The 22336-nt window shown below is 30.1% G+C and overlaps 4 protein-coding genes across 5 annotated transcripts in view; 3 read left to right on the top strand and 1 right to left on the bottom strand.

Moving 5' to 3' along the window:
* LOC113399485 (salivary glue protein Sgs-3) overlaps positions 1 to 22336 on the bottom strand; it is a 271041-nt gene that overhangs the window by 1589 nt on the left and 247116 nt on the right. Inside the window, exons 2-6 of one of the 2 annotated variants that reach the window (XM_064217944.1) lie at positions 15993 to 16096; positions 6407 to 6569; positions 3483 to 3736; positions 1884 to 2060; positions 634 to 822 (exon numbers count right to left, since the gene is read on the bottom strand). In XM_064217944.1, coding sequence (XP_064074014.1) covers positions 634 to 822; positions 1884 to 2060; positions 3483 to 3736; positions 6407 to 6569; positions 15993 to 16047 — 838 coding nt within the window. In that variant the 5' untranslated portion in view covers positions 16048 to 16096. Of the gene's footprint in view, positions 1 to 633; positions 823 to 1883; positions 2061 to 3482; positions 3737 to 6406; positions 6570 to 15992; positions 16232 to 22336 lie in introns of those variants that run through there. The other variant, XM_026638634.2, reaches the window with a different exon arrangement.
* Rps29 (Ribosomal protein S29) overlaps positions 1 to 22336 on the top strand; it is a 123712-nt gene that overhangs the window by 3060 nt on the left and 98316 nt on the right. The gene's annotated exons all lie outside the window — the stretch shown is intronic.
* On the top strand, positions 6650 to 7433 carry LOC135193826 (NADH dehydrogenase [ubiquinone] 1 alpha subcomplex subunit 8-like). Its single transcript, XM_064217893.1, has one exon. It carries the CDS (start codon positions 6746 to 6748, stop codon positions 7283 to 7285), a length of 540 nt encoding a protein of 179 aa, XP_064073963.1. The 5' UTR covers positions 6650 to 6745; the 3' UTR covers positions 7286 to 7433.
* LOC113399486 (DNA-directed RNA polymerases I and III subunit RPAC1) lies at positions 18697 to 22004 on the top strand. The gene is made up of 6 exons (XM_026638635.2): positions 18697 to 18866; positions 19170 to 19470; positions 19547 to 19666; positions 19746 to 19928; positions 21333 to 21560; positions 21890 to 22004. The coding sequence occupies exons 1-6, from the start codon at positions 18813 to 18815 to the stop codon at positions 21997 to 21999; spliced, it is 996 nt and encodes a 331-aa protein (XP_026494420.1). The 5' UTR covers positions 18697 to 18812; the 3' UTR covers positions 22000 to 22004.

Here is a 22336-nt window from a genome sequence, read left to right as displayed (position 1 = left end):
TACAATGAATTGTATTTAGCTACTAAGTTATTTATGAATCAAAGTATATTGTCATCTTAAATCAGACAATTGAAATTTGAAGTACTACTGAATACGTACCTTTTTCCTTTCCGCGAGAATATTATTAAATTTTAAAACTATTAAATTAATGTTTTTAAACACATTCGATTTTTTGAATAATATGATATGATAAGACAAGGACTTGTCTTATAAAATTGATAATTACCAAATTATTTGTTAGTTTTTGTTACGGTCAATTGTATTAAAGTTGAGGCCATGACATTAATTTCCTAATAGTTCAAATACCTAGTTACTTAGGCATTATTATATTTCACAATCGCTTAGTAGAACCAGTTTTATTTAAGCTAATAGGAACAAGGATAACCGTTTAAAATATAACATATAATTTTTTCCATTACAACTAAGAACGGTAACAGAATTTGATGAAAATATATTGTACAAAGTTGATTTATTCTGGTGGATTTCACGCTGAGTAATTCAGGCATTGAGTGCGATGAATGCAATTCTAATGATAAAATGTAGGACCCGTGTACGTCATGATAAATGTCCATTAAAAGTGATCCCTACATTATATATCCAGGTTTACTAGATAGTTGATGAAAATTAACTTACGGGCTTCAATTCTATTAGCGACGGGCACGAGGTCGAGGCGAGCGCGTGCGGTACGACAGTAGGAGCGCGTGCCGTCCGGGCAGCATACGCGCGGCCAACAATCCGCATCAGTCTTGCAAGTTTGTACCTCAAAAAGTAGCTCACCGAGCGGTGTCGCAGGACATTCACGAGGGATCACACCAAGAATAGCTGGAATTTTGAATGTTTTTTACTACATGCTTTAATAATTGTCTTATAATTAAATCATTGGAAAGTGATTCTGTGATAATTCTTAAATAACTGTTACGAATATTCCGCAACATCATAACAGCGACTATAAAAAAAATTAATGATGATATCTTTGTTACGAATACGTCTATCTAGTAAAAAGTAATTGTCTGTGGCATCATCTCAATGTCTGATTAGGTAGTACTTATCATACAGAAAGGAGCTTATTACGCCACGCTGCGCTGCTTCTGTGTCAGTTGGTTAATCGGATCATTTCCTATCACTTAATTATTATCCTAATATATTTAAATAATTGTTAAAATGATGGGGCAGGGCAAGTCCGTGTGGGTATGTACCACCCACTTACATATTTTACCGTCAAATAGACAAAAAAAATATTAATGTTGGCGGTACATTGGCAATGTTGTATAAATTAAATTTGTGAAATGAAATGAAAGGTTAATATGCTATTCCTAAAAGTGCCAATTTTTATGAGCGGTGGTGACCATCGCTTCAGTTGGCCTATCTGCTAATCAGCATTCCAAATTTAAACAAAAACAATAACTTAAGTAGGATGTTACCTTATTATCAATTTCTAATATTATAAATTCAAAAGTTTTGATGGATGGGTGTTGATAACTCAATAACGTAAGAACGGCTGAACAGATCTGAATAAAATTTGGCACAGAGATAGATTGTAGTCTGCAATTGTATCATACGACCAGTATAGGTAACTATAACTGGTCGTATGCACCGTTGATTTCGTCATAGTGAATGTTTCAGAAAACTACGTCAATGAATATTTCCTAACTTTAAAAATGTTACGTTACCTTTCGTCAATTTAAACATTTAGTTATACGTAGAAAAAAATATATATATAGCTTAAAGTAGACTTAATTTCAAACTTATTACCACTAAAAATATTTTATTCTGCCGACTTGCAAATACATAAAATGTGATTTCGATTAATCTTTGTCCTTTTATTTATAATAATAAGAAAATGATTGTGTGTACAAGGTTTTAGTTTATTATATAATACTTACGTTGATGTGATTGTTCCGATACAGTAGGTCGCGGAGCTGGAACACCTTTCACACACTGTCCTTGACAGCAAACTTGCCCGGGCCCACTGCTAGCACGACAGTGTGAGTTCTTTTCGCAGGGAATTGGGAACAGAATCGAAGTCGGGTTCTTCGGACATACTAATTTTTGTGTCTTACCTGTATGGAAATATATCAATATAGCTTTTATCCCTATATCAGTTGAGTAGAGTTAAACAACAAATTGTCATTAGATACAATAACATTACGCTAGAATGCTATATTTTAAATTCTGTAGTTAAAATTTAGAACTCACTAATTTACTCACATAATTTTGGCATTTTATATTTTACCGACAAATATTATCTTAAAAAACACAAAGGCTTAAACATGGCATATAGTTTTCTAATTAAAACCACCATACCCGTGGTCATTTTTACTAAGTCGCTTAATATGTTTAATAGGTACATATTTGTTTATAACGGGAAAAATCATAAGAACCTTCCTTTTTATTGTACTTGTGTTGTTTCCTTTTTAATGTAAGTTGTAATTTCCAAATAATATTTTTAGTATCTACTAATATTTTATTAATATTATGAAATTTATTTTATTTGGTAAGTTCAATAATTTTGGTTGTGCGGTGATAGTCAGTCGGGACAAACTATTTTAAAAGTAAAGATGGTTGTTTTTACGTACATACAGTGTCACGGACACTTGGATATTGGAACTTCAAGAGACATAGGATTTGTAATCACTTACCCAGTTTCCCAACATGGTTAGGTTTAACATGACAGTTGCCCTATTTAGAGAGGGCTAGCTTAGGGAAAATACTAATGTACTTTTACGTAAATGTTGTTGAAATGTACTTTTTAATTTATAAATGTTAAAATACACAGACGACAAAAGTATTTTTTTCTTAAAAATACCAACCCTTTTCTGAGTTCTGACACTATACATCGTTAATAATCCACTACTTTTCTATTTATATTTCCATTGAGGAAAAGGAGCAAGAAATTGGAATGTTTGTAATAAAACGTGTTTGATTATTTCCTTAGGAGTACTAGAGTTTTCTCAAAATTTCTAGGGCACACACTGTATAAAGGGTATAAAATATATAAAATTCTTACCGTTTTATTTAATTTATAACTTTAAGCAAAATTTAATAGTAATATAAGCAACTAAGTGCATATAGACTTTTTTTTTAAATTACAGTCTGAGTTTACAAATGTTTCGCACATTTCCTTTTTATATTTTCATAGTAAATCTAAAGTATAATAAGCATGTCAATAGCTATTCCCAATAAACTAATTGCTTTATATCACTCACTATGAAGTCTATCTCTTATGTACTACTGATTTGGTTTATGTAAAAGTTATCTAACTGCTCGTGACTATTATCATTTTATAATAATAAAACCTAAGAAAAATTGTTAAAGATATTTTAACAATGGGTAAGTTTTTAATACCTAATATTTCGAGACTCATATTGTGATGATGCCTGGTAATAAAAAAATTAAAATAATATTATTACAAATCTAAGATAAGGCACTAAACGTACATACAACATGTCTGTAGGGATACGAATGTTTTTTAAAATATTTACCTATTTTAGCTGGAGCAGCTTTCGGTGTTGTTTGTATGGGCAGCAGTTGCAGGAATGGTCGCGGTGGCTCCGTAGTTGTCGTCGTGGTCGGCTTCGGTGTGGTTGTGGTAGTCGTAGTTGTCGAGCTGGTGGTACTCGGAGTTGTTGTAGTTGTAGTGGTAGTGGTTGTTGTGGTAGTCGTACTAGTGGTGGTGCTAGTGCTTGTGCTTGTGCTTGTACTACTGGGCTCGACTACGTTACTCGCCTCGGTGGTTCTAAAATATTTAGAATATAATCTAATGATGGTCGATTAGTCACAGATGACAGGAGCGAAAGCGGTGTGCAATTAATATTATAACTAAGTTAAAACCAAGTACCTACCTACCTACCAGGCTAAAATACTAATATTTTTTGCCGCCATTATGTGCGAATCGTAATACTTTACAGCACTCATACTCACGTACAACTGTACAACAAAATGATTACTATAAAATTTAGGTATATATTTTACAGTTTAAATATAAATTAACATCATTGAATTACCTACATTATTGTAAAAATACATTAACAGTCTGTAAATTTCCCACTGCTGGGCTATGGCCTTCTCTCCCTTTGAGGAGAAAGTTTGGAGCATCCACCACGCTGCTCCAATGCGGGTTGGTGGAAACACATGTGGCAGAATTTCGTTGAAATTAGACACATGCAGGTTTCCTCACGATGTTTTCGTTTAACGTCGAGCACGAGATGAATTATAAACACAAATTAAGCACATGAAAATTCAGTGGTGCCTGCCTGGATTTGAACCCGAAATCATCGGTTAAGAAGCACGCGTTCTAACCACTGGGCCATCTTGACTCCATTGTAAATATATGACAAGCTATATATTTAGTTTTTTATTCTAATTAAAATAGGTACAATTCTTACTTATGTAATCTATGCATATTCATTAATCCGATTTAAGTTTCAAAATTTTATAACGATAAAAATTAATAATAGTTTTAGACCATAAATACTCCAACACGGTAAATAACACAGTAAAATTCAGATTTGTATGTATTTTTCATTTACTATTTACCTTACGTATTAACGTAAGGCATGATATTAATATTAGTATTAAAGTAAGGTTTGATATTAATCAAAACGGAAAAGACATTATAATTCTGAAATAAATTTTGTGTTTATATTTTGTCTTAAAAAATATTCATAAACGATTTAATGAATAAAACTTATATATTATATTTAAATAAAATTGTAATTACTATGAATACGTTTACTTTCACAGTACAATTTAACTGGATATATCACTATATTCAAATTAATTACAGTGTCGTAATTTAGCAAACTGGTTACAAAAGAATCAATACGGAAATCAAGAAATAAAATTTACATAATAATAAGATACTGTTAAATCATTTTATTGAAACTTAAATACTATAAAAGGATTGTATAGGTTCATTAAATGGCTTATTTTAATTTGAGTAATGGAAGTTAAACTGTTAGTAAATTATAACAATAGAACTCAAGCTATTTAAATAATTGTATGATTTTAGTATTAGGTATATAAATTGAAGTGTATATCCTCGTAAGTATGCTATATTTTATAAAATCCAAGTAGGCGATACATCTATAATATTTACTAATAGGCTATTTGACAATGCGAAAATTAAGTGTCAATTATTGTAATCAGTATATATTATGAATTTAAAAATGGATATTTATCAACGAAAGTTGAAAATAATAATTAATTTATTCCAAAATCCAATCCATCAAATCCAAAATTTTTATTTATATAAAACAACATTTTTTTAAACGTTTGTCACGTGCATTGAAGTAATATATACTACGTATAACAGTATATATTACTTCCATGGTCACGTGACACAAAACGCTCCTGATTGGTCGGGCTTATGATGACGTCACTTGCTTATTAACCTCGTTTGCCTACTGTATGTGGATTATATGTGCCACATATTAAAATACTGGCAAGTGACGTCACTGACCCCATAGCAGCGCCATATTGTCAAAGTAGCGTTTTCGCGCGCTATTTAAATATGGAATTTTTATTTTGATATTTTTCAGAAAATATTTACTGGAATTTAAAAAAAACAACTTTTACTGAGTTCCTTAACCTTACTAAATAATATAAAATGCATTTTAAAAACCAGTCAAATAGCCTATTTATCTCATACGTCGTGAACATATTATCGAGATAGATCGATAAATGCAGTGTTAATTTTTAGGGCGCTACATATTTTATAGGTGATTTCTTTAGATTAACCGTAGGATTAAAATTGTAGTAACAAAAATGTGTAACAAAAGTTTGCTAACTTTTAACTTTTGTTATTCAAGACTAATTCAATTATTTATTCGAGTATCTGATTGTTGTATTTTATATTGATCTCATTTATAAAATGTAAGCGACCACACAACTTTCATACTTAGTTGCCAATGATTATTCAATTTCGATATTTAACGACGTCATATAGTCAGAATGATTATTCAAATTAGTTTAAATTGTTGGTCAAATGAAAGACATAGACTCGTGTGAATCTGTTCTTAGAATAAAGCTTGTGTAATGTACAACGAAAGAGGTCAGGATAGAACCTCTGACTTTTACATCGCAAGGAGGCCGTATAGGTACAGTTGAAGTTCCATTAAGTTAGCTTCGAATTTACTTTTTATAATTCTTACCTGGATAACGTGGATAAAGCCACAGTAAATAAAGATATCTTGCGATAACATGTAAAAAGACTAAAAAGATTTATTAAAATAATATGTATACAGTACAATTTAATATTGAGGGTTGATTTATTAGTGCGATGATTTTGCTATTTACGTGGTACACTGAGTTAATAGATGTGATGGTCTAGATTCCAATACAATTTCTTTTTTTGTTAGTTTATAGTATCTACTAAAAAGCTTATTCAATTTAAAATGTTACTTACCGTAAGGCTGCCGCTTTTACTCCCCTTGTGCAGAATCCTTTACAGCAAAGATGTTGTGTTCCCATTACGGTGCATTCAGTACTTTTTCTACACGGAATAGGAAACAGATCTAGCCAACCACTAGTTGTCCGAACTTTAGGGCATTGTAATGACTGACATTTACCTGTTAAAAAAAAGAAAAAAGTTTTTAGTAATGTAATGTCACTTTTAATTTTAACAGTAATTACCTAAGTCATACGGATTTTGAATATATGTATAACTTATTTGCTAAACTTAATAAATTTATTCGAACTACCTTATAGCATTCATTGAAAAAATAAGCATTGGTACAGACTAATCATGGTTTTAACCAAAGAAGTAGTTTTGCCAGAATTTACAACATTGACCGTGCCAGAGGTAGATCTTTCTACACCGACGTTGATGTCTGCAGCACCGTATGTCGGCAAGTATTGCGAGACAGTCAACAACGAATTTATGCTTTGTAGATTCGAATCGAATGACCCACGGGCTTGCATTGATCTTGGTAAAAAGGTGACAGCTTGTACATTGCAATTGTTTAGAAACATCAAAAACAATTGTAAACGAGAGTTCAACCAGTATTCATATTGTGTTGATAAAAGCTCAGGAAATTTCTCTTTTGCCATGTGTCGAAAAACTCAAACTATTTTCGACGAGTGCATGAAAGAAAAGGTGTCTATCGAAAGACCGGATTTCGGGTATTTTTGTCGTGCGAGAGTTCACAGCAGTTCTAGCGCCCCACCACCACCAGAACCTTGCCCTTGTGAACCCAAATTTCAAGATGAAACGGAATCTTTGCCAGATTGCAAGCCACGGCCATCCGCTCGCTTCGGCGGTCGCTACTTCTGGATCACAGAATAATTTTTTTTATAATGTATGATACTCGGATACATTATAAATATCTGTATCGTTATTTTAAATTTCTTATCTGAACATTATTTTAGCCAAAATTGTTTTTTATTCTTACTTTTGTCGAAGGACAGATTCGGTACTTATTGCATGTGTTTACTTATTTCCGCCAATTCATTTTTAATGAGTTTATTTATATCAAATATAATAAAAGGATTATTATTTAAGATAAATCTATACTAATTTATAAAGAGTTAAAATGTAGGGGTAATCTAATGCTCCAATTCCAAAAAAAATCCTGGTAAAAATCTACATTATACTTTATATAAATATAAATTGCTTTGGGAAAAGCTAGGGTCTCTAGTACATTATATTTTGAAATAGCAATATATTAAGTAATATTTTTTACATATGCAAGATTACGAACATCATACTCATCATGTGCTGACGAAAAGTATAGGTCTTTACCTATTTATATATGAAAAGAAATTCTAAAACTTATTTATCAATCAACCTGTAGTGAAGCAGCGTGTGGTTACATAAGCTTCAAGTAATTTCCTTAATAAAACTGGCTTGAGCTCAGCAGTGGAAAACTTATGGGCCTTGAATTTTTATTTTTATCTGATAAAAATAATATGAACCCAACAAAAATAATATACTTAGTACAGGTAGGCCGACGAGCAAATGGGCCACTTGAGTATGTGATCACAACCGCTCATAGACAATAGCTTACAATGCCAATGTGCCACTAAAATCTTATGAGTGGGTGGTACTTACGCAGACGGGCTAGCACAAAGCTCTGCCAACAAGTAAATTTAATAAAATAATATTAATTTCAAAACTTAATTTTTTTTATCAATTTCTCAATTTTTTATGGATGAAAATCGAACTTTAGAGAAATTGATCAACCCATATGTGATTTATCAATTTACATCACTACATAGTTTAACAAAGTCGCTTCCCAATGTCTGTCTGTCCCTGTGTATGATTAGATCATTAAAATTACGCAACGGATTTTGATACTGTTTTTTTTAATAGATAGAATGATTCAAGAGGAAGGCTTTTATGTGTAATATATGCATAATATAGTAGAGAAACAATGATAATTTTTGAGGTTTCTAATGTGATGTCGTAAATATATACTTTTTTGCGCTTACATTGCAAACGCTGGAAATAACAAAAACCCTACGAAATAGATCAAAATAATGGACCTACTACGGTATTGTACACTTTAAAAAACGTCTTCAAAAACGTCCCGTTGTATATGTCTCTCTCTTAGGGATAACTCACATTGTCATTTTTTTTCCTTTTCTTTTTATGAGAAATAAATTATTATTAATTATATTAAATTATAAGACTTATTTATGAAGCAATTTTAAGCAAAACAACATTAATCTTTATCCAATTTACTATAGATCAGTATGTGCTTGTAAAATTTTCGAAGATATTACAGATTTAAAATACAACACATAGCGGTTCGTATTGTCTAATGAGAAAAAACTGTGAACGAATAAAGACATTCTGTAGTATATTTTGTATCAACTTTGCACCCGTGCGAGTCGGGGCGGGTGGCTAGTATTTTTGTCTAATATAATTATAATCTTTGTCATCACCAAATAACAAATGAGGGTATATCTTAGTATCTTATCTTAATAATGCCATAAACTTTTATCTTAATTGTGAATTTCCAGCATGAGTATGCAAAAATGTAAACTTTTAAGTTAAATGATTAATAATCAATTTAATTTCTACTTTGAGGTGTTAATATTTCATATTAAGCAATAGTTTTTAATAAAAAAAATCATGAACAAGCAAGTCAACAATTCAAGAACAGTTCAAGGTAGTATATAAAAAATACGATGTAATATTATGTATTTAGTTTTAATTAATATGCATCTAGTCTAGGTACTACAATACTAAGAGAGTGGAATAACAGACAGTCGATTTTTTATGCTGAAGGTCATCGAAAATGCACCGTTAATAGGGCGAGCTGAATCAATGTCGAAATCTGTCAGTACCGTTCATTACTCACCCGATTATGGACACTTAATATTAACATTATTACCAAGAGCGACACGAGAAGTATTGCCGTAATATATAATCACTTTTTGCATTGTGGTGTAATTTAATTTTTTTTGTTGAAAGCCTAGTGCTTGCTTAATGCCTATCAAAATATGAACATATTACAGTTCTACTTCCGAAAAGCCCATCCGTGTATTGATCTGAATTTTAGTAAACATATGTATTTCGACGCACTTATAATGAATATGACAGGGAAACGTCGAGCCAATCGTTTGTCTGAAAAATACGATAATGGTTAAATAATATGATAGGTCAAAGAAAACTTTCATAGAACCATATTAAGAACCCGACTCCGCATAATATTCAGAGTGTTTATGTAAGCGAAGACGAAGAGGTTCTGCACCTTTCGCAGCACGTGTCGAATCGAAATTCCGCCTATAAATGTTGTAATATAAAATATCTGCAAATCTTTTTATATTATACACAAAGGTATATAATTATGATTTTTATTAATTTTCTAAAAGTTAAATAATGGTTGCACATCAACCATTATTATAGAATCTTATCAAAAAGTGTGTTTTTCTACTACTAACGTAACGCAAATATTTGTATGACATATATATTATATTAATTTTTTAAACTATTGTATTGAAATAATATTTTGTCTTAATAATATTTTAATAATTATTATATTATATTTATTTATATACCTATATTATAAATATAATTAATTTGTCACTTGAAAAAAATGAAGGAAAGTTGAGTAATCATTTTCACGTTAAATTATCGCCGTGCATTAGATGAATGCACATCGTCAAATTTAATAAAAATTGCATAACACGATTTCTTATTATACCTAATTTATAGGTATGTAAGTATTCTAGAATCTAGATACGCTTGACTAAATAAAATATAATTACATTTACTTATCGGTAGGGAATTATAATACTTAGTTAACAATTTGTTAGTTACACTTTATAAATATTTTTATTAACTTGAGATTCCCTATTATATGAACAGAAGATGAATTCGCTGACTTTCATTCAGACCGCTCGCCTGTTGAACAGCGCCTTTTAGTAGAGTGGCTAGGCGTTTCTTTGGATAGCTAATTAAGCTAGTTGACTGCGACATATCCATGTTTATTTAATCACTCATTAATTTCTTGCTTCAATATGATTGTAGTTTATTCGGAGTTCAGACATTAATCAATCTGCATTCTGCAATATTCTAAACATACCGTATATCTGACAAGGATATTTATCTAGTTCATATTTAGTAGTTTTCCTTTTGTAAAATAAATCGTTAATAATTAAAACCTATTAATATTTTACTAAATCCATTAAATTTAAAAAAAAGGTAGTTTTTTTTAAATAAATGACATCTAAACGTAACAAATAATTGTAATGTGTATAGTAACATTCATTACTTGCAAAGTTAAGTATTATGCATAATATGCAATTATTATATAACAATTTCTTCATAAAATGTTCTTGTTGCTTATCCGGTATCTTTATTTTAATTATAGCAATACCAGAATCAGAAACAACATTTAAATCAGGAATTCAGAAAGATTAAATATTACAATACGCATTAAACAATAAGAGATGTGTAGGATACAGTTTGTGTTGTTTTATATTGCGACAATTATATTTCAAAAGATAAGACTTATTGTTTCGTTAGGTTTACGGTACGTTATTAGTTAATTAATAAGCTACCTTGATTTTAATTTGTCAATAACCTTAAATCCTTTCAAATACCTTTAAAAGGTTAGGTATGCCGCTTTGCTGCAACTTTATTCGCATAGGGCAATAAACGATACATTTTTTTCCTATCTTGAGGAACCTGATTATTTTACGGATAAAATAGAAAGTATTTTAAACATTAACCTAATTAACCTAAAGTATAAGTTATAGACCAAGCTAAAATTAATAACCATTTAGTAAACGGCTTTTTTATTTATTTAATAATAACTGCACTGTGTGGTTTCACTGCGTTAAGCTTTCCTACTCCGGAACTCTCGGCTTATAATGTGGTGTAAAATAGTCTATAACTTGTATATTATTTGGGCTATTAAATTCAAACAAATGTTTTTTTATGTCATATGTAGGCGGACTGGCAAATAAACGACCTGATGGTAAGTGATCACCGTTGTTAATAGACAAGACTGCAAAAAATGTTATTTCACCAATGCGCCACCAACTTTGGGAACTATAATTTTATGTCCCTTATGTCTTTAGTTACACAGGCTTACTCGACCTTCAAACCAGAATACAAGTAATAAATTAATAAAACTACTAAATGTTGTTGCGGAAATAAACGTGTTCAAATAAAAATAAACTAACTTTTTTTTCATGAGTAGGTAGGTATATATAACATAAAAAATATGTTTTGCCTATGGAGAAAAAGTATTTTCGATTCCGTAATAAAATAACTCTTTTTAGTTTTAAAAAAAATTAAAGTGCTCTTTACTTATCTAATAGTATATTTCAATTTAATTGGTCAAATTCGTATTGTGAAATACAAAATATATTTTATTGTTCCCTAGCATGTAAAATTTTCAATCTTCTTTTGTGATTATATGACCATGACGGTGCATATATCAAAAGAGTTCGACCGCATTTATAGTTTTATTGCAGTATTGTATTGTTTTCATTAGATAGTTAATTTATAAATTATGAAAAGTGTTTGAGGGGTAGAATTTTATCATCTTTACAAATTCGAAGATAATTTCACTTATTTGTGTTTGCAATTGAAAGGATAATCATGGATGGTTAGGGTTAACTTTAATCGACCTGTGAAACAATGACAGGTTTATAAATATGTAAATGGTAGATAAAAATATGGTCTATAAATATTAAAAAGCCAAAATTAATAGAATCTTATAAAGCAGGTTACTTATTACGCATGCGTAATAGTAAAACCGGAATGTGTGTTGAAATAAATTTATTTCGAATATTTTATGAATAAAGGTTTTGGCGTCTTAATCTTTCAATTTATTATAATCGAATTCAGGTGATTGTCTTAATTATTAATTTATAAAACAAATTATTATCATTAACTTGTGTATCTTTACCTACATATAAGACTATGTGTAATAAAGTTAATACTATGTTCATAGATCGACTATCCAAAGGAAAGACGTAGGTATAATGAAATTGCGGTTGTCATCATCCTGAATAGATGTGCCCGCGCCGGTTTCTAGCAAAATGAGGAAAGATAGAATGTTGCAAGTGCTTAGGGTGACCAAATTTCTTTATGTTGTAAGATTTGCAATTTTAAGATCGAACGAAATATAAAATATAATGAAAAATTGGTTAGTTGGTGCACGATAACAAGGGTAATCTAGGAGCATATAAAAAAAATGTTAATCTGAGTTGCAACGTTTATTTGCGCGTACTTTCGACCTATTTTCGACCTACTTTCGACCTATTTCCTAGGGTGTCCTTGATTAGTTTAATTTGGAGGAAGTTTAGTGTACAAGTGTGTACCGCAGTTAATCTTATTGCCTCGTTTCCATAGGATGGCTGCGTGCGATCAGGCATAATTCCATAGATATCGGAGTAACCACAACGTCTTTTCATACTTGAGCACAGCAGCTTAACACACACACTTGAATTAGAAATCACGACCACAAAATCAGCAACCTAGAAGTTAATACTATTATTATATATAATAATTCATAAAGTATGATCAAGTAAAGCAGTAACCTTATATAAACACATTTACTTATCGCGATTAATATCTTGTGAAAGGTGTCGGTATCATAAACTTAGTTCAGGGCTACGCTAAGCGTAGTTAAAGAATATTTATCACTATACGTTATAGCACTATTATTTAATAATAATAATACTTATGCAATTTCTGGACAGGTAAATTTATAACTTATTTAAAGTAAAACCAGTTACTTGCGACACTTCCTTTGTTTAGTTATTACATAGTATAGAAATAAAGCATAGAGCTGTATATGAGATCTCCATTGAATTATAAAGTTATTACATAACAAAGCGTCGACCCACAGACTATTTTAGGTGAATGCTCACATCGAGTTAAGAGTCTTAAATGACTATTAAGTGACTCGAATCTTTTGCAATACCTCCTCATATGCTATTTCCGTTAAGGTACGGATTTTTATCGTAACGGAAGTAATATTTAACCACACATCCGTCTAACATAATATATTTAGTAGATAAATGACGGTAACTATCCAATAATTGTTTTTATGAGTTATTAAAGACTGACAGACACGCACACCTTAAAGCGTTGGGTTTAATATGAGGAAATTTTCCACAGGAATACCTTATGCAAAGAACGTGAGCATGAACCATTTTTCAAAATTCATCTCCTGTGTGGGTTAAAAGGGAAATTAATAATAATTATAAATTGTATGGTAATTCCTCATAGCTGTGAGTGAAATATGGAAATTGTTATTTAGGCATAAAGTCAGATGCCAAATATTTGTCGGAAATTCATCCCCTACGATAGTGAAACTTAGGATAAAGATTTAGTTAAATAAAAGTTCTACATTTTTAAAAGTTAGAAATGTGCAATTCTGTCTTTATGCTTCTGTTTATTAGTGCAAGATAGCTATTACAGTGTTTTTAAAAATCATTACCCAAGAGGGTGAAATTGGAGATAAAAGTTTGTATCGAAGTTAATTATTTTTAAGTTAGTAACTTGGAAATCGGTGTTATGGCTTATGTTAATAAATAAAATACAAACTACTAAATAATAACTACTACTAATAATAAACTACTAAAATACAAAAATGAGATATTCCACCGGTTCCAATATAATATACGGATAATAAAATTGGTTCATAACAGCAAAACAATATAAATTCTACTTGAAAAACTTAGGATATCTGATAAAAATTTGTGAAATCACCTAATTAAGTACCTATAATATGGATTGTACTGTAAAACAATGCACTATGCATTTTTTTACTATGCATTTAAACAATCATTTATTTATAAATGTTTTACAATACAAGACATAGCAAAAAATAATATTTATTTTCCGTATAAGGAATGCGTGTCCATTAAAAAAAACAAGTCAACATAATCTCTTACGTATACCGATATACCGGTCTGTTACATATTGTAAGTATTACCCAATGGTGCCATTAAGATAAAAAAGAACCTAAATCTTGGCCAAATTTGATCGAATGCTAAAGGTGCAATCACATAATACCTATATCTGCAATTTTTGGGTTATTCACGTTCATTAAACCAAAAGAAAAACAAAACAATAGATTTTGTTGTCAAATATTGTTTGCTTTTAATTGTTGTTTACTCCCACGACAGTTTTATATACCTTAGAGGCGGTTAATTTAATAGGTACCAAATACAGTCCTTTTACTGAAAATAAAAGATCATTAAAAAAATCTTTTTTACTTTAATTACTTACTATGAAATAACGCGTGCGTTTTGTAAGACTACCACGGAATGTCATGTGCCAGGTAGTGATGGCTGGACGTATTATTTAGATTATCTTACAAAGTAAAGAACGCGAAATAACAATAATTAAATATTTCTTTAACGGGTTTTATTTAGGACAAATTTCCTGTAATTTATGTCGTAAGTAGGTATCTCCTATGATTATTATAATTATTGTATTTATTTTCTTGGTAACAATTTTTCGCAAGCTATTTTGTAGCTAATTATTTTAATTTAATTATTATTTTTATTATAATTAATTACAACTTATAAGTGATCATCGTTTAAAATCTACGTTTTCCAGCTACAGGGCATCATTATCATCATCAGAAGGACATCCTCCTGACCGATTTAGGCCACGGGCGTGTTCACTTATACATTAGTGCGCCTTCTATCCCCTCTGTCTTATAATTTAGTGTAATGATAAATGTCGGATTTCCGAATGGTTTTATGTGCTTACTAATACTACAAAGGCAATGTAAACACTGCCATGTTTAAAAATCCAGGCTGTTTTTGACAATTTCTCGATAAAAAACCTACACTACTTTTATAGTGGAAGGTATAGTTAAGACCATGGGTTCTGAGGCCTTATAAGCCTATTAACGAGGCAATCTTTAAAGACACTTAAGAACTAACTAATGCGTAGTTTTCTGGTAGAGTTGAATAACAGGCTAAATATTGAAAACACACAATGTGTCGCTGCCCATCAAAAGTTACTTAAATGAACACTAACCATGATAATATTGATAACTATGACTATGATAAAATAATTATATTTAATTATGAAATTATAATATTGAACAAAAGCTTTATCTATAGTAAGTAAAAGTAAACTCGTAGATTGATTATAGTAAGCTCGTCCACCTAGGATATACATATATCGCGTCGCTGTAGGAGGCATAACATCAACAGTAAGTACTATAATCACGTAGATATTATATTATACTAGTATCGTATTTCCTAATTGTAATTCGTAATAATAAATTAACAATTATCATGCTAACAGCTACGTCAATAAACAATTTAGAGCAAGCCGCACGCAGAATATTTATTTTAGTTGCGGTTATTTTGCGTATTATTAGTACTATTACTTTGTTGTTTTAAATATTAAAATAAGTTATTTATAATTTTAACGATAACAACTTTAATATAAAATTAATGATATATTTTATTACATTATTAGCTCAAAATATAAATAAACACTACATAAAATGTTATACATATTGATATGTTATTTGAATAAACGGTCGACAAAATCTTACCCGATTTCAAAAATCCAATTGATAAAAACAATAATAATAAAACATACGACTGCATTTTGATTCACTAAAAATAATATCACAGTTTCCAAAGTGGCACTTTTTTTGGTTTTGCGGGTCTTTGCTTGGAATGTCTACTACCTACTGAGGCTGGAGACGGCAAATGGTGCCGCAGACCCGCTGGTTGCATAAGTACTTGCCTCTGTTGATACAGATTATCATTTGGCGGACACAAATACTTTCGCTGCACTTTATTGCTACAGTGAGCTTGCCCTCTTTAGCTGTTAACGAATAACACGAGATTATTTTAGATGTAGCTAATTTCGATACTCAATTAGATTTAATCGGGTCAGTTATAAAACCGAGTTTTGATTTTTATAACAAGTTCAATGTTCATTTGATTGACAGATGATACATATAGCACACAGCAATGGCCTCAAAATAGATCCTCTAGGAACTCCTGAGTTGCAGGAAATGGTTTAAGCGATTATGCCTATGCATATATTACAATTTTAAATACATTTGGAACTTGGAATATAGTCAGACCTAGCTCCTTTATATATTTGTACATATTTATACCTAGATGTCTTTGCGATTCAAAGTTTAACTTCGTCATTGTCTTACTCTTTATAGTCAAAATCATATTATACCTACCGAGGAAAACTAGGTTGCAAATAGTTTTTAATCAAATATAATCTATACATCAACAGGCATCAACTCTAGTAGCTACGATACGTTAAAAAGTAAGATTTAAAATAAAAAAATTTTTTAATGTCTATGTTATGAAAACTATCAAATATATCTTCCCAATCAAATTTATTTAACTCAAACACACTTCACACATAGTTGGCTTAACAGAGACTATTTTTTAATAAACTTTATTAGTTTACTGGTTCTAGCGGTAATATTGAAATACTAAGAGGAGTTCTATTCTGAAACTTACTGTTATTTTACTTGTACATCATCTTAGATGGAGTATTTTGCTAAGATTAATCGACTTAAGTGTTTTTTTTGTTATATAGGTAAGTAAGAGGACGAGCAAATGGGCCACCATTGGCGCTGTAAGAAATATTAACCATTTCTTGCATCGCCAATGCGCCACCAAGCTTGGGAACTAAGATGTTGTATGCCTGTAGTTACACTGACTCACTAACCGTTCAAACGGAAACACGACAATACTGCTCTTTGGCGGTACAATATTCGATGAGTGGGTGGTACCTACCTAGACAAAATTGCACAATACCCTACCATCAAATGTCTTTTATATGACAATAATATATTTGTCATAAAACTTAAAACACGCATAAGATGCGACCGAACCGCGTTATATATACACATATATATTAATTATAATACCAATTTTGGTGGCGAGGACATTTGGTAACGCTGTAAAGACAATTATACGATTTAATTCGAGTTTTGGCAACATACCCAGCTAGCAAATGCGGATAGATTGAACCAACAATAAGTGTAATATTATTATTCTTGTAATTTATTTCATTATTATTAAACAATATTTTGAGAGTAATAGTGTAGAAAGAAGGTTAATCGTAGTTCGTACAAAATTTTATAGATGGTAGTTGTGGCACTACTACCACCACGCCTTTTTATATTTACAGTTGGTCCAAAAGTCCTCATAGTTACTTTCCCTTACAGTTTTTCTAATTAAAGTAAGTGTCTTAGTACTGGCTATTAAGACAACGTCTACAGTTTTTTTTGTTGCACAATGTTGAAGATTATCGGTCACTACTGTAGACGAGATATCCGTTTTTATTATTTTTGAATAAAAAATATAATGTACATTTTATCTTAGATGTGCTAGATCTTAAACTCAAAATCTCTCAACCGCTAGTTTACCAACAATAACAGTTTATTAAAAATAAAGTCAATTACAAATGGGAAAGAATATAACTAAAGCTTACTTTAAATTCGTTAAATTAACTAGATTTCTTTTCTTTTCTCTCAGAAATTAGGATTTTAATTTTTACAAGTATAGGTGTGTTCTCTGTATGCACTCAAAGCAAATTTGTAATTTAATTCTTTCGCCTTCGAGCTCGAGATCGAGTTGCGTAATACAAAGCTTTTTGGGTTGGGAAATGATGCGCCACTAAGTAAATTGGTTTGGTGTCGCCGCCCAGACGAGTGTGATTATTGTGTTCAGCGTACCATTCTTATGTTATCACAAATTTTTGGCAAGTTAAATTTTGCTATAACACAACTCGATCTTGCACGTTTTTGTGTATTGACGATTTTAGTACAAAGATGAATATTCGTTTTATAATATAAATACGCATCCAATTTAAAGCCATCAATCTATGAAAAATTGCCGCATTTCGTTAAATAAAATGTTCCTGAGCCGGACTCGATTACTAAAAGTGTATATCAAAAAGGAACGTTTATAATTTTTTGTTTCGAAAGTTGATTTAGTGATTTATTCGGCATCAGCAAATATTTTTAATTTCGCATGGAGTAGCATGATAAATGTATGCGTCATTTTAGCCTGCAAATTATATTTATTTTGACTTTATGACGTTTAAATCTTTGACTAAGGTTAAAAAATAAGGATATTTTTACTAATATAACTGTAAAAAAGTATACTCCAAAGAACCACCATTTAATTTTTTGACTTTGCAGCACTGACTGTTGACTTTGTCATAACATAAGACAATTTAAATTTAATTGACATTTGTCATTAATTCAATTTCAATCTTCAATGTGCGTTGCGTTTTGTGTTTTGTTTCGATATGCAGTCAATTTAGATGAAAAAAAAACAACCTGAAAATAAAATTAAACATTATCTTGTCCTTTAAAAAATCATAAAATATGCCTAAACTAGAAGAAAAACCCAAAGTTCTTCTGGAAGAATTTCGCGTAAAGGTTAGAAATAGTTTTGGCGAATTTACAAGTTTGAAAAATTATTTAACAAGTTGTAATAATTATTCTCTCTTAAACAATTACTGTTAATAATGTATTTTATGTGTTTGTTTTAATATTTACTATATTTGATGATGAGAGCTTAATAACAAAAAATAAAGAACATAGTTATAAGATTGCATACAAAAAGCAATTCTGGGTCGTGGTTCGTTTAAAACTATGTTTTTTTTTTAAATATTTGACATCAATATACATCAAATCATTAAATAAAACACCAGAGCAAAAAGAAAAGTGATTATTTTTCAGAATGCTCCTGATGATTATGGGATGGCAGATGAAAAATGGAGCTTTAAGAAATTCTCGAAAAACTTTCGTATTGTGATTGTTCGCATGGACAGTTCAGAAATGGAGTTTGATTTGATTGGCATCCAACCTGCCTTTTCCAATGCATTTCGTAGACTCATGTTAAGTGAAGTACCAAGTATGGCAATTGAAAAAGTCATGATTAAAAATAATACATCCATTATACAAGATGAGGTTTTAGCCCACAGATTAGGTTTAATTCCACTTAAAGCAGATCCAAGACTTTTCGAATATCGGCCAGAAGGTATTCATATTTATTTTACATATGTATCATTGATAATATAACACATAAATGATTGACATAATTTTTCATTTTAAAGATGCAACAGAAGGAACAGAATTTGACACATTGGAATTTTCGTTAAAAATCAAATGTACTATGAATAAGTCTCAGCCTAAGGATTCCTTTAGAACAGAAGATTTATATGAAAATCATAGTGGTATGCTATTTAAAAACTTAAAAGTATAACAACAAAAATATTTAAAAATGTTACTTAATATTTTTTTTCCATATTGTAGTATATTCTTCAGCAATTAAATGGCAACCTATTGGCAATCAAGCATCTGTGCATAAAGAAGCTGATATAGGTCCTGTACATAGCGACATACTCATATCGAAAATGAGACCAGGCCATGAGTTAGATCTTCATTTGGTTGCAGTAAAAGGCATTGGCAAAGATCATGCTAAATTTTCTCCTGTTGGTAAGTCTTATCAAGTGATTAATTATAACAAGGTGTATCATATATTTATTTTTGATTAAGTTGTAATTTTTTATAAATTTGGTAATAGTGTTTAAGCTGTAGTCATGATTAAATCCTGTGGATATAGAGAAAGACTAATTTAACTAACAGTGGTCTTTTAGTTGTGTATTTATTATCAATTTGGGTGCACCCAAAAATAATGGATTTGAAAGAAACTGTTTCAAATAGAGATCATTAAATTGTTCTAAAATAAAGTTATTCAAATGACTATTTTCTCAATATAAAGAAATATTCTGTTACTCTTACTACAATGAGTGTTTTTGGTATCTGAAATTGTGTAGAAGAACTCTTTATAGTATATATCTTGAAATCAGTCAATCCTTTCATACAAATTTGATCTCAAAAAATCTCTTCTTGTTATATTGTTCATAAGTGATTGTAAAAAATTTGCATTTGTTCATAGATCAGAAGTTCAATTTCAAAGCAATTTTAATGTGTTAAATTTGAATGGTTTATTCATTACTATCTTCTATTTACCTTAATTAGATTTTTGTCTCATCATATTTTTTATATAATTATATATATATATATACACACTGTTACCTGTCCGAGCCATGGTAGTATGCAAATTTACATTCTTTTCAAAATTTCAGATAGGGACTCAATTATTAGCCATTAAGAGCAGAGTGCATCTTAAATCAATATTTTTTAAATAGACCATGTCTAGTATAAATCTTGGTTATACCAAGACAAAGTTCTAAAAAATTATTAAAGAAGAAACTAATGACATGAAAATAATAATAATCAATATTCCTTCTTACAAATCAAGATAAAAGTTAATTAGGTATAATAATATATGTTCATCTATGTATTCCTCACCATTCCACCGACATGTAAACCACCCTTTCTATATTCAATAACAAGATGATGGAGAATTATTCACCAAAAAGTGTTGAATAAAATTGTTGTATTTCCAAAAATAATATACTCAATGATTTGATAATTGTAGAAAAAGTAGAAAAAAATATATTTGTTAAATTAATTAATAGTATGTTTCGAAGTATTGTTGACTTCATTAATATTGCATTAACGAAGTAATTCAAATCAAGTACAATTATTATCGTACATATATGAAATTACCAAATCAATGTATGCAGTGGCAAGTGCTGCTGTAAGAATGTTGAAAACAGAATATTTTCTAATATTGCTGCAATGTAATTGCCAATTGTAGGCATTATGAATACTAAGTAGCTTACAAAGCCCATTCATATTAAAGATATATATATCTTTGATAGCTAAATAACCTTTATCATAGAACCTTAGGCGCGACTTGTTTTACTTTATGAATTTATTTCTTTACTTATATAACCAAATGTATGTATTATTATACTACATTTTTTTTAGCGACTGCCTCTTATCGCTTATTGCCTGAAATAACATTAACACGTGAAGTGAAAGGCAATGAAGCAACTTTACTGCAAAGTTGTTTTTCACCTGGAGTAATTGGGCTTGATACTGATGGGAAAGCCTATGTTAGAAATGCCAGATACGACAGCTGCAGCCGGAATGTGTACCGATATGATGCGATAAAAGATGCAGTCATATTAAGCAGAATAAGAGATCATTTTATATGTAAGTACTCATCTTATTAACACATTTGATAACACAGGAATATCTTTGTTTCGAATTAACGGTTGATATAAATAATTCGTTATTGCAACAGTTTGTTAGAAAAATTTTCAAAAATTATGTATTATAAATATTAAATCAAGTAAAAAAAACAGATGTCAGCTATACTTTAGTATTTCAATTTAAAAATAATATCAAAACAAAAGTACACAATACACATGCAATAAAATATAAACCTAATATTAAAGATAAAGGCGCTTATGGCGCTATTACTAAAATTTTAAACCTCCCATAAAAAAATATTTTATTCTAAATTACATATTTTTTTACAGTTAATGTGGAATCCGTCGGAGCTATGACACCAAATATAATATTTGTCGAAGCAGTCAAAATTTTAAGAGATAAATGTAAATCTTTGTTGGATGAATTAAACAGTTTTTAAAAACATTTGAATACTTATTTCTTTTAAACTCCTAGATTCTAATTATTACACAATATTTTTATCGTTTACTTATATATAAAAAAGGTAACCCTCTTGATATCAACAACTATAGACCAATTAGTTTACTGGCAAACATATATAATATATTCTCATCTATAATTCTTCAATGCATAACACAAGAGATTGAAAATGCCCAACCAATCGAACAAGCTGGCTTTCGCTCGGGGTTTAGTACACTAGACAGACACTGGAGCAAGTTATGGAAAAATATGAAGAATTTAAAAAGCCACTCTAAATAGGTTTTATCGATTATAGCAAAGCATTTGACACTATAAGC

The sequence above is a fragment of the Vanessa tameamea genome, chromosome 19, assembly GCF_037043105.1.
Source record: "Vanessa tameamea isolate UH-Manoa-2023 chromosome 19, ilVanTame1 primary haplotype, whole genome shotgun sequence".
Classification (NCBI taxonomy): domain Eukaryota; kingdom Metazoa; phylum Arthropoda; class Insecta; order Lepidoptera; family Nymphalidae; genus Vanessa; species Vanessa tameamea.
This window is presented reverse-complemented; position numbering and strand designations above follow the sequence as displayed.